General features: G+C 47.8%; 1 protein-coding gene across 1 annotated transcript in view; it reads right to left on the reverse strand.

Annotated features, from left to right (window-relative positions):
• Positions 1 to 8,510: 8,510 nt before the first annotated feature.
• Positions 8,511 to 13,314, reverse strand: part of LOC116983527 (inter-alpha-trypsin inhibitor heavy chain H3-like) — a 119,647-nt gene continuing 114,843 nt past the window's right edge. Inside the window, exons 28-29 of the mRNA XM_033037336.1 lie at positions 11,686 to 11,797; positions 8,511 to 8,863 (exon numbers count right to left, since the gene is read on the reverse strand). Coding sequence (XP_032893227.1) covers positions 8,686 to 8,863; positions 11,686 to 11,797 — 290 coding nt within the window. The 3' untranslated portion in view covers positions 8,511 to 8,685. The remainder of the gene's footprint in view (positions 8,864 to 11,685; positions 11,798 to 13,314) is intronic.

A 13,314-nucleotide genomic window follows, 5' to 3' on the forward strand; every position in this document is an offset into this window, starting at 1 on the left:
CTCTCTCTCTACCCCCTCCTCTCTCTCCCCACCTCTCTCTCCCTATCCCTCTCTCTTTCTCTCTCTCTCCCCCCTGTCTCACTCCCTTTATCTCTCACTCTCCCTTCCTCTCCCCCCCCCTCCTCTCCTCTCCCCCCCCTCTCCTCTCCTCTCTCCCCCCTTCTCTCCCCCCTCTCTCCCCCTCTCATCTCTTACCCCTCCTCTCTCCTCTCCCCCCTCTCTCCTCTCCCCCCTCTCCTCTCCCCTTCTCTCCTCTCCCCCCCTCTCCTCTCCCCCCTCCCCTCTCCCCCCTCCTCTCCCCCCCTCTCCTCTCCCCTCTCTCCCCCTCTCCCCCCCTCTCCTCTCCCCCTCTCCTCTCCACCCCCTACCCTCTTCCCTCCACCCTCCCCCTCCCTCCCTGCTCCCCCCTCACCCCCCTCTCAGCACCCCCTCTCTCTCCCCCTCACTCTCACCCTCTCTCTCTCCTCCCCTCCACCACCACCTTTCCCCACTCACACACCCTCCCTCTTCTCCTCCTCTCCACCCCCTATCCCTCTTGCCCCTCTCTCTGTGTGTCTCTCTCTCTCTGTCTCTGCCCCCTCTCTCTCTGCCCTCACTCTCTACCCCCCCCCCACCCCCCCCTCTCTAGATGTGACTGCAAGTTGGGGGCTAGTTTAGGTAAGGGCGAGGTGCAGCGAGACCTGGGCGTCCTTGTCACTAAAAGTTGACTTACAGGTACAGCAGGCAGTGAAGAAAGCTAATGGAATGTTGGCCTTCATAACAAGAGGATTTCAGTATAGGAGTAAAGAGGTTCTTCTGCAGTTGTATAGGGCTCTGGTGAGACCACATCTGGAGTATTGTGTACAGTTTTGGTCTCCAAATTTGAGGAAGTACATCCTTGTGATTGAGGCAGTGCAGCGTAGGTTCACGAGATTGATACCTGGGATGGCGGGACTGTCATATGAGGAAAGATTGAAAAGATTAGGCTTGTATTCACTGGAGTTCAGAAGTATGAGGGGGGATCTTATAGAAACATATAAAATTATAAAAGGACTGGACAAGCTAGATGCAGGAAAAATGTTCCCTATGTTGGGCGAGTCCAGAACCAGGGGCCACAGTCTTAGAATAAAGGGGAGGTCATTTAAGACTGAGGTGAGAAAAAACTTTTTCACCCAGAGAGTTGTGAATTTATGGAATTCCCTGCCACAGAGGGCAGTGGAGGCCAATTCACTGGATGGATTTAAGAGAGAGTTAGATAGAGCTCTAGGGGCTAGTGGAGTCAAGGGATATGGGGAGAAGGCAGTGAATGGCGGTGCTGGCTCGAAGGGCCGAATGGCCTCCTCCTGCATCTATTTTCTATGTCTATGTCTATGTCTATGGTGAGGAGAGGGGGGGAGTTGGTTTGGGAGGGGTGAGTTGAGAAGACTGTAAGGGGTGGGATTACATTGGACACTGACCTTGATTGAAGTACATCTTTGGGATCAATGGGAGATGATAAACACCAGATTAATGTCCAATTAAAAAAACACAACAAAAAACAGATGCTGGAAGCCTGATATCAATAAAATGATAAAATGCTAGAAATACTCAACAGGTCAGATACAACCCATGAAGATCAATGACCTATCATCGGGCTCATGTGTAACCAGAGGAGATAGGTGACTCCACAGGCAGTTGAGTAAGAAGAGAGCCAGAGATTCTGTCTGCAAAACAAAGGAATGAAGCTTTGTGAGAATATTTTTCAGGCAATTAATACATGAAATGATACAAGAAAGAGACCAGTTTGTGGCAGCAATGCACAATAAGCCTTTGTAAGTAGGAGTGCACAAACCATCTATTACATGGGCAGAACTTGCGAAGCTAAACCAAAATGCATTGAATTCCACCCACCCTAAAGAACCAATGATTAGTTATATTAACGTTGGCCATGAAAGAAAGGATCAGATTACATGAAATCCAGTTGCATTAGCATCTAATTAATGCAGTTGGGATTCAGATTCAAAGGAAGTGGAAAAGTTATGTATACATGGTAAGTTGATAACTAAGAAGGGAATACCAGGAGATATGCATTAGATATCTTGTACAATTAACCTTAGGCTGACCAATTAAGGGAGGAAGAAGACACAGAGTGTTGGAGCAGCTCAGCGGGCCAGGCAGCATCTCAGCAGAATATGTTTAAGAAGGAACTGCAGATGCTGGAAAATCGAAGGTACACAAAATCGAAGGTACTCTCAGCCGAATATGGCTGTGTGATGTTTTGGGTCAGGACTTTTCTTCAGTCTGATCGTGGGGTGGGTAGGGGGAGGGAGCTGGAAAAGAGGAGGGCCAGGACAAAGTCTTGCAACCCCTCCTCTCTTCCAGCTTTCTTTCCCTCCCTTCCCTCCCCTACAATCAGTCTAAGGAAATCCCGATCCAAAATGTCAACTATCCATGTTCTCCTGAGATGTTGCCTGACCCACTGAGATACTCCAGCACTCTGTGTCTTGTTTTGTAAACCAGCATCTGATGTGCCTTGCTTCGATAATTAAGGGGGGAGAGTACTTAGTTTCTGAAAGGAGGAATGGAAAGTAGAGAAGCAGAACACAGTTTATGCACAGGAGCTTCCCCTTCGGCTCACCATGTACTGTATGTACCAACCATGATGGCAATCTAAACTTATCCCATCTGCCTGCACAGCAGGCCCATATCCCTCTGCTCCATTCTCTGTAGCTGTAACACTATCCTGCACTTTGTTCATGTTCTCTTTTGCACTACCCGATGTACTCATGTATTGTATGATTTGCCTGGATTACACACAAAACAAATTTTCCACTGTATCTGGGTTTATACTGTATGACACCATGGCTCTGTGGTGCAGCGGTAGAGTTGCTGCCTTACAGCGCCAGAGACCCAGGTTCAATCCTGACCACAGGTGCTGTCTGTACGCAGTTTGTACGTTCTCCTCGTGACCTGCGTGGGTTTTCTCTGGGAGCTCTGCTTTTCTCCCACATTCCAAAGATGTACGGGTTAGTACATTGGCTTCACTAAAAAATTGTCAATTGCCCCCAGTGTGTGCAGGATAGTGTTGGTGTGCGGGGATCGTTGGTCGGTGCAGAAGGGCCTGTTTCTGCACTGTATCTCTAAACTAAACTATTCAATTCAATTCAATTCAATCCAATGTGTAGGAAAAAACATCCAAGATGGCGTCGCGTGCACAACGCGAGGCTCTGCGTCTCCGTAGTTTTTGTAATTTAGTTTTTTTTCTGTTAATAATTACCTTAGTTTTCGCCCGGAGCACTCGAGCGAAGACTCTATACGGCCGTCAGGTGCTACTAGAGCTCGGCCGTCTCTGCATAACGAGCCCCAGAAGCGAACTCCAACTGCCGCCGGGGATCGCCATGACACCCTGGTCTAGCGGGCCAGCTCCCCCGACAGGAAGTGCCCGGAGGCGGCGCAGGGACCGCAAACAAAGACGTAGGAAGCGGGGAGGCCATCGAGCTGGGCTGCAATCAAACCCGCACCAGCCAGCTCTGCCCAGCATTTTCCTCGCGAATGTCCGGTCCCTGGTGAGTAAAATCGACGAACTACGGCTGTGGATCACCACACACAGACGGATCGCCGACTGCAACGCCATGGTCTTTACTGAAATATGGCTCAACGATAACACCCCGGACAACGCCATCGAGCTGGAGGGGCGCACTGTCTTCAGGGCCGACAGAACAGCGGAGGACTCCGGTAAGACCAAGGGCGGCGGACTGTGCATTTATGTGAATAACACATGGTCCACGGACGTTGTTATGATTGGTAGTCACTGCTCTGCTGACCTGGAATACCTGATGATAAAGTGCAGGCCCTTCTATCTGCCCAGAGAATTCACATCGACTGTTATCACTGCAGTCTATGTACCCCCGGACGCTAATGCCAGGCTGGCAATGGAAGAGCTGCAAGCTGCTATCAGCAAACAACTAACTGCACACCCAGAGGGGGCATTTATTGTTGCGGGTGATTTCAACCACTCCAACCTTAAAACTGTACTCCCCAGGTTTCATCAACATGTTTCCTGCCCAACCAGAGGAAACAATATTCTGGACTTAGTATATACTAATATTACTGAAGCCTACAAAGCCCTCCCCCTCCCCCTCCCCCACCTTGGACAGTCTGATCACCTCTCTTGTTCCTGCTCCCCAAATACACACCTCTGATCAGACGTGTGAAACCTACCGTGAGGACAGTGAAGGTTTGGCCTGAGGGGGCTGTCTCTGTTTTACAGGAACAGTTTCAACAAACAGACTGGAGTCTGTTTGCCACCCAGGCCACCTTTAACTCCCAAGTGGACATCAACTCATACACCTCAACAGTTTTGGACTATATAAAATTCTGCACTGATAACGTCACTACCCACAAAGAGATAAAGACCTTCCCTAACCAGAAGCCGTGGATGAGCAGGGAGGTCAGACTCCTGCTGAAGGCTCGCGATGCCGCTTTCAGATCTGGCAACGCTGAGGGATACAGCTCATCCAGAGCCAATCTGAAAAAGGGAATTAGGAATGCTAAACTCAATCACAAACGGCGGATTGAGGAGCATTTCCAAAACAACTCTGACCCCAGGCGCATGTGGCAAGGAATCAAATCCATTGCCGATTACCAGAAAGTTAACACCCCCCCCCCCAGACAACGCCTCCCTTCCTGACGAGCTAAACCATTTCTATGCTCGCTTTGACCGGGACAACAAAACTCCAGCCATCAAAGTTGCTCCACCCCCGAATGAACAACCCCTCAGTCTCTCCACCTCTGCTGTACAAGATGCACTGAGCAAGGTGAATGAGCACAAAGCTGCCGGCCCCGATAGCATCCCCGGGCGGGTGCTCAGGGCATGTGCTGGACAACTATCCCTGGTCTTCACTGACATTTTCAATCTGTCACTGGCCCAGGGTGTTGTCCCCACTTGCCTCAAGACATCAACCATTGTGCCAGTGCCCAAACAATCAGCTACAGGGAGTCTCAACGACTTCCGCCCAGTGGCACTCACCTCTGTCATTGCAAAGTGCTTTGAGCGGCTGATCTTGGCTCACCTCAAAGCCAGCCTCCCCCGCACACTGGACCCCCATCAGTTTGCCTACCGGACCAACAGGTCTACAGAGGACGCCATATCGGCGGCCCTACACTCTGCCCTGACCCACCTGGACAGCAATAACACCTACATCAGGATGCTGTTCATTGATTTCAGCTCCGCCTTTAACACTGTCATCCCCGCCAGCTTGATCACCAAACTCAGCGGACTTGGCATCTCCACCTCCCTCTGCAATTGGACACTGGATTTCCTCACCAACAGACCGCAGTCTGTTAGGGTCAACAACCTCACCTCCTCCACTATAACACTGAACACCGGCGTGCCACAGGGCTGTGTGCTCAGCCCTCTCCTCTACTCCCTCTTCACCCATGACTGCATCCCTAAGAATGGCTCCAACGCCATCATTAAATTTGCCGACGACACCACGGTGGTAGGACTGATCAGTGACAACGATGAGTCAGCCTACAGGGAGGAGGTCCAGCACCTGACAACCTGGTGTGCCAACAATAACCTCGTCCTCAACTCCAAGAAGACGAAGGAAATTATTGTCGACTTCAGGAAGATCAGAGGGGGCAGACATACCCCCATCCATATAAACGGGACTGAGGTGGAGCGGGTCTCCAACTACAAATTCCTCGGGGTACACATCTCGGAGGATCTGTCCTGGTCCCTCAACACCTCCAAGCTGATCAAAAAGGCACAGCAGCGCCTTTACTTCCTGAGGAGGCTCAAGAAAGCTCACCTGTCCCCCCAGATCCTGACCAACTTTTACCGCTGTACCATCGAGAGCATCCTGACCACCTGCTTCACGGTATGGTACAGCAGTTGCACCACAGCGGACAGGAAGGCACTACAACGGGTGGTGAAAACCGCTCAGTACATCATCGGTGCCCCGCTCCTTGCCATGGATGCCCTCCACTGAAAACGGTGTCTGAGACGGGCCGGGAAGATCATCAAAGACCCCTCCCACCCCAACCATGGACTGTTTGCCCTCCTCCCATCAGGGAGGCGGTGCAGGAGACTCAGGTCTCGTACTAGTAGGATGAGGAACAGCTTCTACAACAACACTATCACATTGCTGAACTCGGAGTCCCGCCGATAGATTTCTCCAGTCTCTCCGTCCACATTGTTTGCTTATTCTGTATTTTTATTTCTATATTGCACTATTACTACGGACTGACGCTAAACTGCTTTTCGTTGTACCCATACTTGTATCTGTGCAATTACATTAAAGTTGAATTGAATTGAATTGAATTGAACTGCAGATGATGATTTAAATCGAAGATAGACACAAAATGCTGGAGTAACTCAGCGGGACAGGCAGCATCTCTGGAGAGAAGGAATGGGTGACGTTAAGGGTCTCGACCCGAAACGTCACCCATTCCTTCTCTCCAGGAAAAACTTGTCACAGGATGAAAATGTATTTACCACAGGACAAGTTTGGGGATATTACAATCTATCCATTGGACATATGAAACCAGGGGGGAATGGGCAGAAATAACTGAAGTCTTAGATTGAAATACATTTTTAATACTTTTTATTTTATATCCATTACATGCATTAGAATACTGAAAATAAAAGGAACTTATTTTAAGTAATTGTGCTATTAATGCAGTATTTGTTTACAGTGACTTAATTAGTAGAATCATGCCTTGTCTCTTATAAATGCTCAATCTTTCCTACCTTAGAAATTACCTAAAACAAAGACTTTTTTGCCATTACATTGGAGAACCTCAGCTGTACACTGAGCAGCATCAACTAAATGCAAATAAAAATCTTACTGAAACTATTTTTAATTGTTACAATACTAGTTGACTCTTGTCGATGCATCATTTTGACAAACTCAGATTCTTATTAGGTCTACAGCCAACATAATTGTTCCCATATGGCAATTATTTTAGATCAATGTTCCTTTATCACAATGGAGGGACTGGAACTAATCTGGACTATTTCCTCCTGCAATTTTAACATTGCTGGAGGGCTTCCCAGTAGCTCCCACTCCCAGTGGCCCAGGCATCACTGGATTGGTGCCAAACTGCTGAAACCAGGGAACTTGTCTGATGTTGCCCTTCAGGTTTCCTTCCTGAGCTGGTCGTGGAATCATACACTATATGATATTACCGATGGAATATACTGATAGGCACAGTTCTGAAGAAGTGTCTCGACCCATTACTTCTCTCCAGAGATGCTGCCTGTCCCGCTGAGTTACTCCAGCATTGTGTCTACCTTCGATTTAAACCAGCATCTGCATCTGCAGTTCTTTCCTACACATGATGGAATATACTGTTGCTTATCTAGTGACATTGACACCAGAATTACTGTCTATCTGTCTGTCTGTCTGTCTGTCTCTTCTATTCTTTCTATACTATTACTAATACTCCCATCTTGTCTTTTTCCAGTTTGCATATTTTTAAATTTTGCACAAAAACGGTACCCAATATTGCTAGGATTTTTTCACCACCTTACTCACCGTTCTCCTCTGCTCCAAGCGCACCAAGTTTTGTTCCAATCGGTGGAATATTACAAGTTACGAAGGTTTAAAAAATTGTGAGATCAGCAGATTAGTCTTCTGGCTTGTCAGTCACCATGAAGGTAACGCCCCTTCCAGCACCCACTGTCAATCACCGGGGCGAGGAGAATAAAGCCCCGGGGGCGGGGCTGAGTCCACAAGCCATGCTGATTGAGTCCACAAGAGTGGAATCGGGGAAGCTGATGTGTGGAGTCGGGGAAGCCACTGAGTGGAGCCGGGAGGTACTGTGTGGTGCGGAGGCTAGTGGCCGCTGAGTGGAGTCCCCCCCACACGCCCCCTCCCCCCCTTCCCCCCTCCCCTTCCCACCTCCCCTCCTCCCCTCCCCCCCACTAACCCACCCCACCCCTTTACCCCTCCCCCATTTCTCCCTTCTTCCCCACCCCACCCCTCCACCCTTCCCCCCCACATGAACCCCCCCACACCACCCACCTCACCTCACCCACCCACACCCCCCTCCCCCACCCACACCCCCTCCCCCACACCACAGCCCCCTCCCCACACCACAGCCCCCTCCCCCACACCACAGCCCCCTCCCCACACCACAGCCCACACCACCACCCCCTCCCCCACACCCCCCCTCCTCCCCCACACCACAGCCCCCTCCCCACACCACAGCCCCCTCCCCACACCACACCCCCTCCCCACACCACACCCTCCCCCACACCACACCCCCCTCCCCCACACCACCCCTCACCCCCACACCCCCCCTCCCCCACACCACCCCTTCCCCTCCCCACACCACCCCTCCCCCTCCCCACACCACCCCTCACCCCCACACCACATCCCCTCCTCCACCCCCCCTCCCCTACACCCCCCCCCTCCCCCACACCATGGTGGAATATTGCATTGGGGAATGGGTTGCGTTGGGGGACCAGGCCTCCTGTGTGACTGTCACCCAATGGGTCCCACTTAGTCTATCACGTCACTAAAATTAACCTCGGTGCTGAAGTGACATCACTCACTTTTAATTTTAGCACAATATAAATCTGTTTTATGAAGAAAATATCCACTGAAAAGAAAAAAGAGAATGTATAAATCAAAAGACAGGAAATGCATGCAGATATATTTTTAATCAATATGTACACTACATGGAAAATGATTAAACATGAAAGGCATGCAAAGGATATTAAAGGGATGGATTTTCACCATCAGTCTTGGGTATTGGACGCAGGGGGGCAAATAATGAAGGGACAGTGTAGTCAGTCAGAGTTCCATCAATAAATCCTTCCCCGTTGTTGTGAACGAACCAGCATGAAATGTTGTTACCTCGTATCGGATCAAATCTGTAATCTTTCTGGTAGCCCCTAAAATAAAATTAATTGACAATTGTGCATCAGAACAGGAAGAGACAGGAAGCCTATACAACATGAATCATGCTGAGATGTACTCATTGGGAAGGTCTCTAAGTAGAAAACATGCTGCTTTCAACCTATAGTGCCTCAAAAGAACAATAAGACATAGGAGCAGAATTAGGCCATTCGGCCCAATGACTTGACTCCACCAGTCGATCATGGCTGATCTATTTTTCCCTCTAAACCCCATTCTCCTGCCTTCTCCCCACGACCTTACTAATCAAGAACCTATCAATTTCCGCTATAAAAATGCTGAATGTCTCGGCCTCCACAACCATCTGTCGCTATGAATTCCACAGATTCACCTCCATCTGGTTAAAGAAATTCCTCCTCATCTCCGTTCTAAAAAAACCATCCTTTTATCTGAGGCTGTGCCCTCTGGTTCTAGGCTCTCCCACTACTGGAAACATACTTTCCACATCCACTCTATCTTGGGCTTTCATTAGCCCCATAGGATTCAATGTGATCCTCCCTCATCCTTCTAAACTCCAGCAAGTACTGGGGCAGAGCCATCAAATGCTCCTCATATGTTGATACAGCATGAAGTTATACAGCGTGGAAACTGACCCTTCAGCCCAGCTCATCCATGCTGAACAGGATGTTTATCTGAGCTAGTCCTATCAGCTTGGCTATAACCATCCAAATCTATTCTATCCACAGACCTACTCATTTTTGCACCTTCCTCTGGCCGTCCGCTCCATTTACCCACCATTCTTTTCTGAAATCGTTGTCCTTCAGGTCCCTTTTAAATCATTCTTCCCTCATTGCAAATCTATGCCCTCTACCTTTAAACGCCTTTTTTTTTTTGCAATGGCCCACTCAGCATTGACTTGAGCAAACACATTAACATTGCATGGTTCATCCAAATCAGATGTAGCTTGGAGTCTCTGGTTCTTGGATGCTGCCAGACTGAGAACTTGGCCCATCACACCCAGCATCTGTACTGACAATTTGCAAGACGAGCTGAGCTCAGGATGAATCATGTTTACAAATCTATGAATTAAATGCAATTATGACTATCTTCCTGTACCCACAATTCAATATTTTAATTTTGTTTATTGCTACAGCATGGAAGTAGGCCCTTCTGATGGCACAATGGGCTAAGTGTTCGGCTGGCAACCGGAAGGTAGCTGGTTCGAATCCCGCTTGGAGTGCATACTGTCGTTGTGTCCTTGGGCAAGACACTTCACCCACCTTTGCCTGTGTGTGTGAATGTAATTATGTGAAGCACTTTGGGGTCAATGCAAGTTGACTAAAAATGTGCTATATAAATAAAGAAATTTAATTTAATTTAGTCCACACTGACCATCCGTTTATGCTAGTTCTATGTTATCCCACTTTCTCATCCACTACCTACATATTAGGGCTTTAAAAAAAAAATGTTTACAGTCAATCTACCAGCCCACATGTCCTTGGGATGTGGAATCCACCCGAAGGAAATTCATGCAGTCACATTGGGAACATGCAAACGCCACACAGACAGCAACCAAGGGCAGGAAGGAACCCGGGTCTTGGCGCTGTGAGGCAGCAGCTCCACCAGCTGCACCACTGTGCAGCCCTTCACAACGAACTTTCACCTCATTGACCTGGAATCTCTCTACCTCTTCCTTAAAATATTTAAAGAACTGTTTCCACTGCTCTTTGAGGAAGAGAATTCCAAAGACTTACATCCCACTGAGAAAAAAATACACCTCTTAAATGGGCAACCCTTATTTTAAATAGTGACCCCTGAATCCAGCTTCTTCCACAAGAGGAAGCATCCTCTCATCCACCCTGTCAAAACCTTCAGGATCTTATATCTTTCTCCTCTCACGTTTCTTAACTCTATAAGATACAAGCCTAGTCTATCCAATCGTTGCTCATTAGGTAACCCACTCATTCCAGGTACTAGACCAGAAAACCTTCTCTCAACTGCTTTACACAACATTTACATCCTTTCTTAAATAAGAAGACCAAAACTGTTTGTAATATTCCGGATAAGATCTCACCACTACCTGATCTAATTAAAGCACAAACTTCACTTTTGTATTCAATCCCCCTGCACTAGAAACATAGAAACATAGAAAATAGGTGCAAGAGTAGGTCATTCTGCCCTTCGAGCCAGCACCGCCAATCAATATGATCATGGCTGATCATCCAGAATCAGTACCCCGTTCCTGCTTTCTCCCCATAACCCTTGATTCAGTTAGCCTTAAGAGCTATATCCAACTCTCTCTTGAAAACATCCAGTGAATCGGCCTCCACTGGGTTCTGTGGCAGAGAATTCCACAGATTCACAACTCTCTGGGTGAAAAAGTTTTTCCTCATCTCAGTCCTAAATGGCCTACCCCTTCTTCTTAAACTGTGACCCCTAGTTCTGGACTCCCCCAACATCGGGAACATTTTTCCTGCATCTTGCCTGTCCAATCCCTTAATAATTTTATATGTTTCTATAAGATCCCCTCTCATTCTTCTAGATTCCAGTGAATATAAGCCCAGTCGATCCTTTCTTTCATCATGTCAGTCCCACCATCCCGGGAATTAACCTGATGATGGTGGGACTGACATATGATGAAAGAATGGATCGACTACAAACTTCACTTTTGTATTCAATCCCCCTGCACTATGGTTGATGAACACAATTAAATTTGGACTCTGTATGTATACAGCTTGGTGGTGCCCTCAGTAGGTCTGCCTGTGATCCCCAGTCATATACATATAAGCAACAAATCCCAGAAAAAAACAATTATTAAATAGTGGAAATCAAAAGTTTGACACTATCTGGGATGCAATACCTTGTGACTCTGAGTGTGTGACCCTTCACAATCATCGTTGCATCAGGTTTGCCTTCATCTAAGCCAGGGCGAATGTTAGAGATATCAGCATTCAGTTCATGGTAAAATTGTCCTGCATTAAAATAAAGTAAAATAAAATTCAATTGATTAAAAAGACAATATAACAAGTATTCGATTCCCATAGGAATAATGAAGCATTGGTAGACAAAAGTGCTGGAGAAACTCAGCGGGTGCAGCAACATCTATGGAGCGAAGGAAATAGGCAACGTTTCGGGCCGAAACCTTTCTTCAGACAGGTAGTTATTGAACTAGTGAGGAAGAGTTATTGACTTAGATCTTGTGGTGAGTGCTGCCGCACCCGCTGCAAACTAAGTCCATACAGTAGAGATTCATACAGCATGGAAACAGGCCCTTTGGCTCAACTGGCCATGCTGACCAAGATGCCCCATCTACAATAGTACAGGACAGGAATAACCCCTTTTGCCCCACAATGTTTGTGCTGAACACGTGGCCAAATTAAATGACTCTCATCTGTCTGTACATGATCTACATCCCTCCATTCCTTGCAAATCCATCTCTATCCAAAAGCCTCTTAAACGTTACTATCATATCAGGTGCATTTCACCTGATGAAAACATTTTGGTGGAAGCTCTCATGTTCCTCAGTGGTCAATCATCAATAAATATGATCATCTATAAACATTAATATTAATATCTTTAAATATAAATAGATTAGTAAAATCATTTTTAGGTAATACAGACTCAACCGATTTCCCTGTCCTCTGCCTAGTGGAACATCCTCACCCTTAACAACTTCTCTCTTTCTCCAAGTTAAAGGTGTAGCCATGGGCACTCGTTTGGGCCCTAGCTGTTCCTGTCTTTTTGTTGGTTGTGTCAAAAAGTCCTTGTTCCACGTAAATGCATCCCCTCTCAGGTATTTTCCTCTGCAGCCGCAGGAGATATAACACCTTCCCCCCTCGACACCATCCAGGGACCCTTCCAGTCCTTCCAGGTGAGACAGAGGTACACGTGCTTCTCCACTAACCTCATCCACTGCATACAGTGTGCCCGATGTGGGTGTCTGTACGTTCACAAGGCAAAGAGTTGACGCATCGACTGTTTCACTGAACACTTACGCTCAATCCACCAAAGCCTACTGGATCCCCTGGTGGAAAACCAATTCAACTCCCCTTCTCATTTCCATACTGATCTTTCTGTCCTGGGCTTCCTCCATTGCTGGAGTGAGGCCACGTGCAAAATTGGAGGAGCAGCACCTCATATTTCCCTTGTAGGCTTACAACCCTGCAGTATGAACGTTGAATTCTTCGATTTTAGGAAACATCTACAAACAACTCCCTTCCCACCTCCCTCTTCTCCCCTCTTCCTTCATGAAAAGTTCATTAACCAGCTCCACAGTTCACAACAATGTATCTCTCTTGGGCTCATACCATCTCTAGCCAACAATCAGCCTATCAGGGAACCTCCCTGCCTGGGGTCATCTGCTGTGGGCACTGATTTGTCCTGTTTTTTTCTCACTTCCGGTCACCCCCCTCCCACCCCCCACCACCACTGCAAGTAGTCCGAAGCAGGGTCCCGAACGGAAAAGTCACCCAAAAGCTGGAGTAACTCA

The sequence above is a fragment of the Amblyraja radiata genome, chromosome 18 (genome assembly GCF_010909765.2).
Source record: "Amblyraja radiata isolate CabotCenter1 chromosome 18, sAmbRad1.1.pri, whole genome shotgun sequence".
Classification (NCBI taxonomy): domain Eukaryota; kingdom Metazoa; phylum Chordata; class Chondrichthyes; order Rajiformes; family Rajidae; genus Amblyraja; species Amblyraja radiata.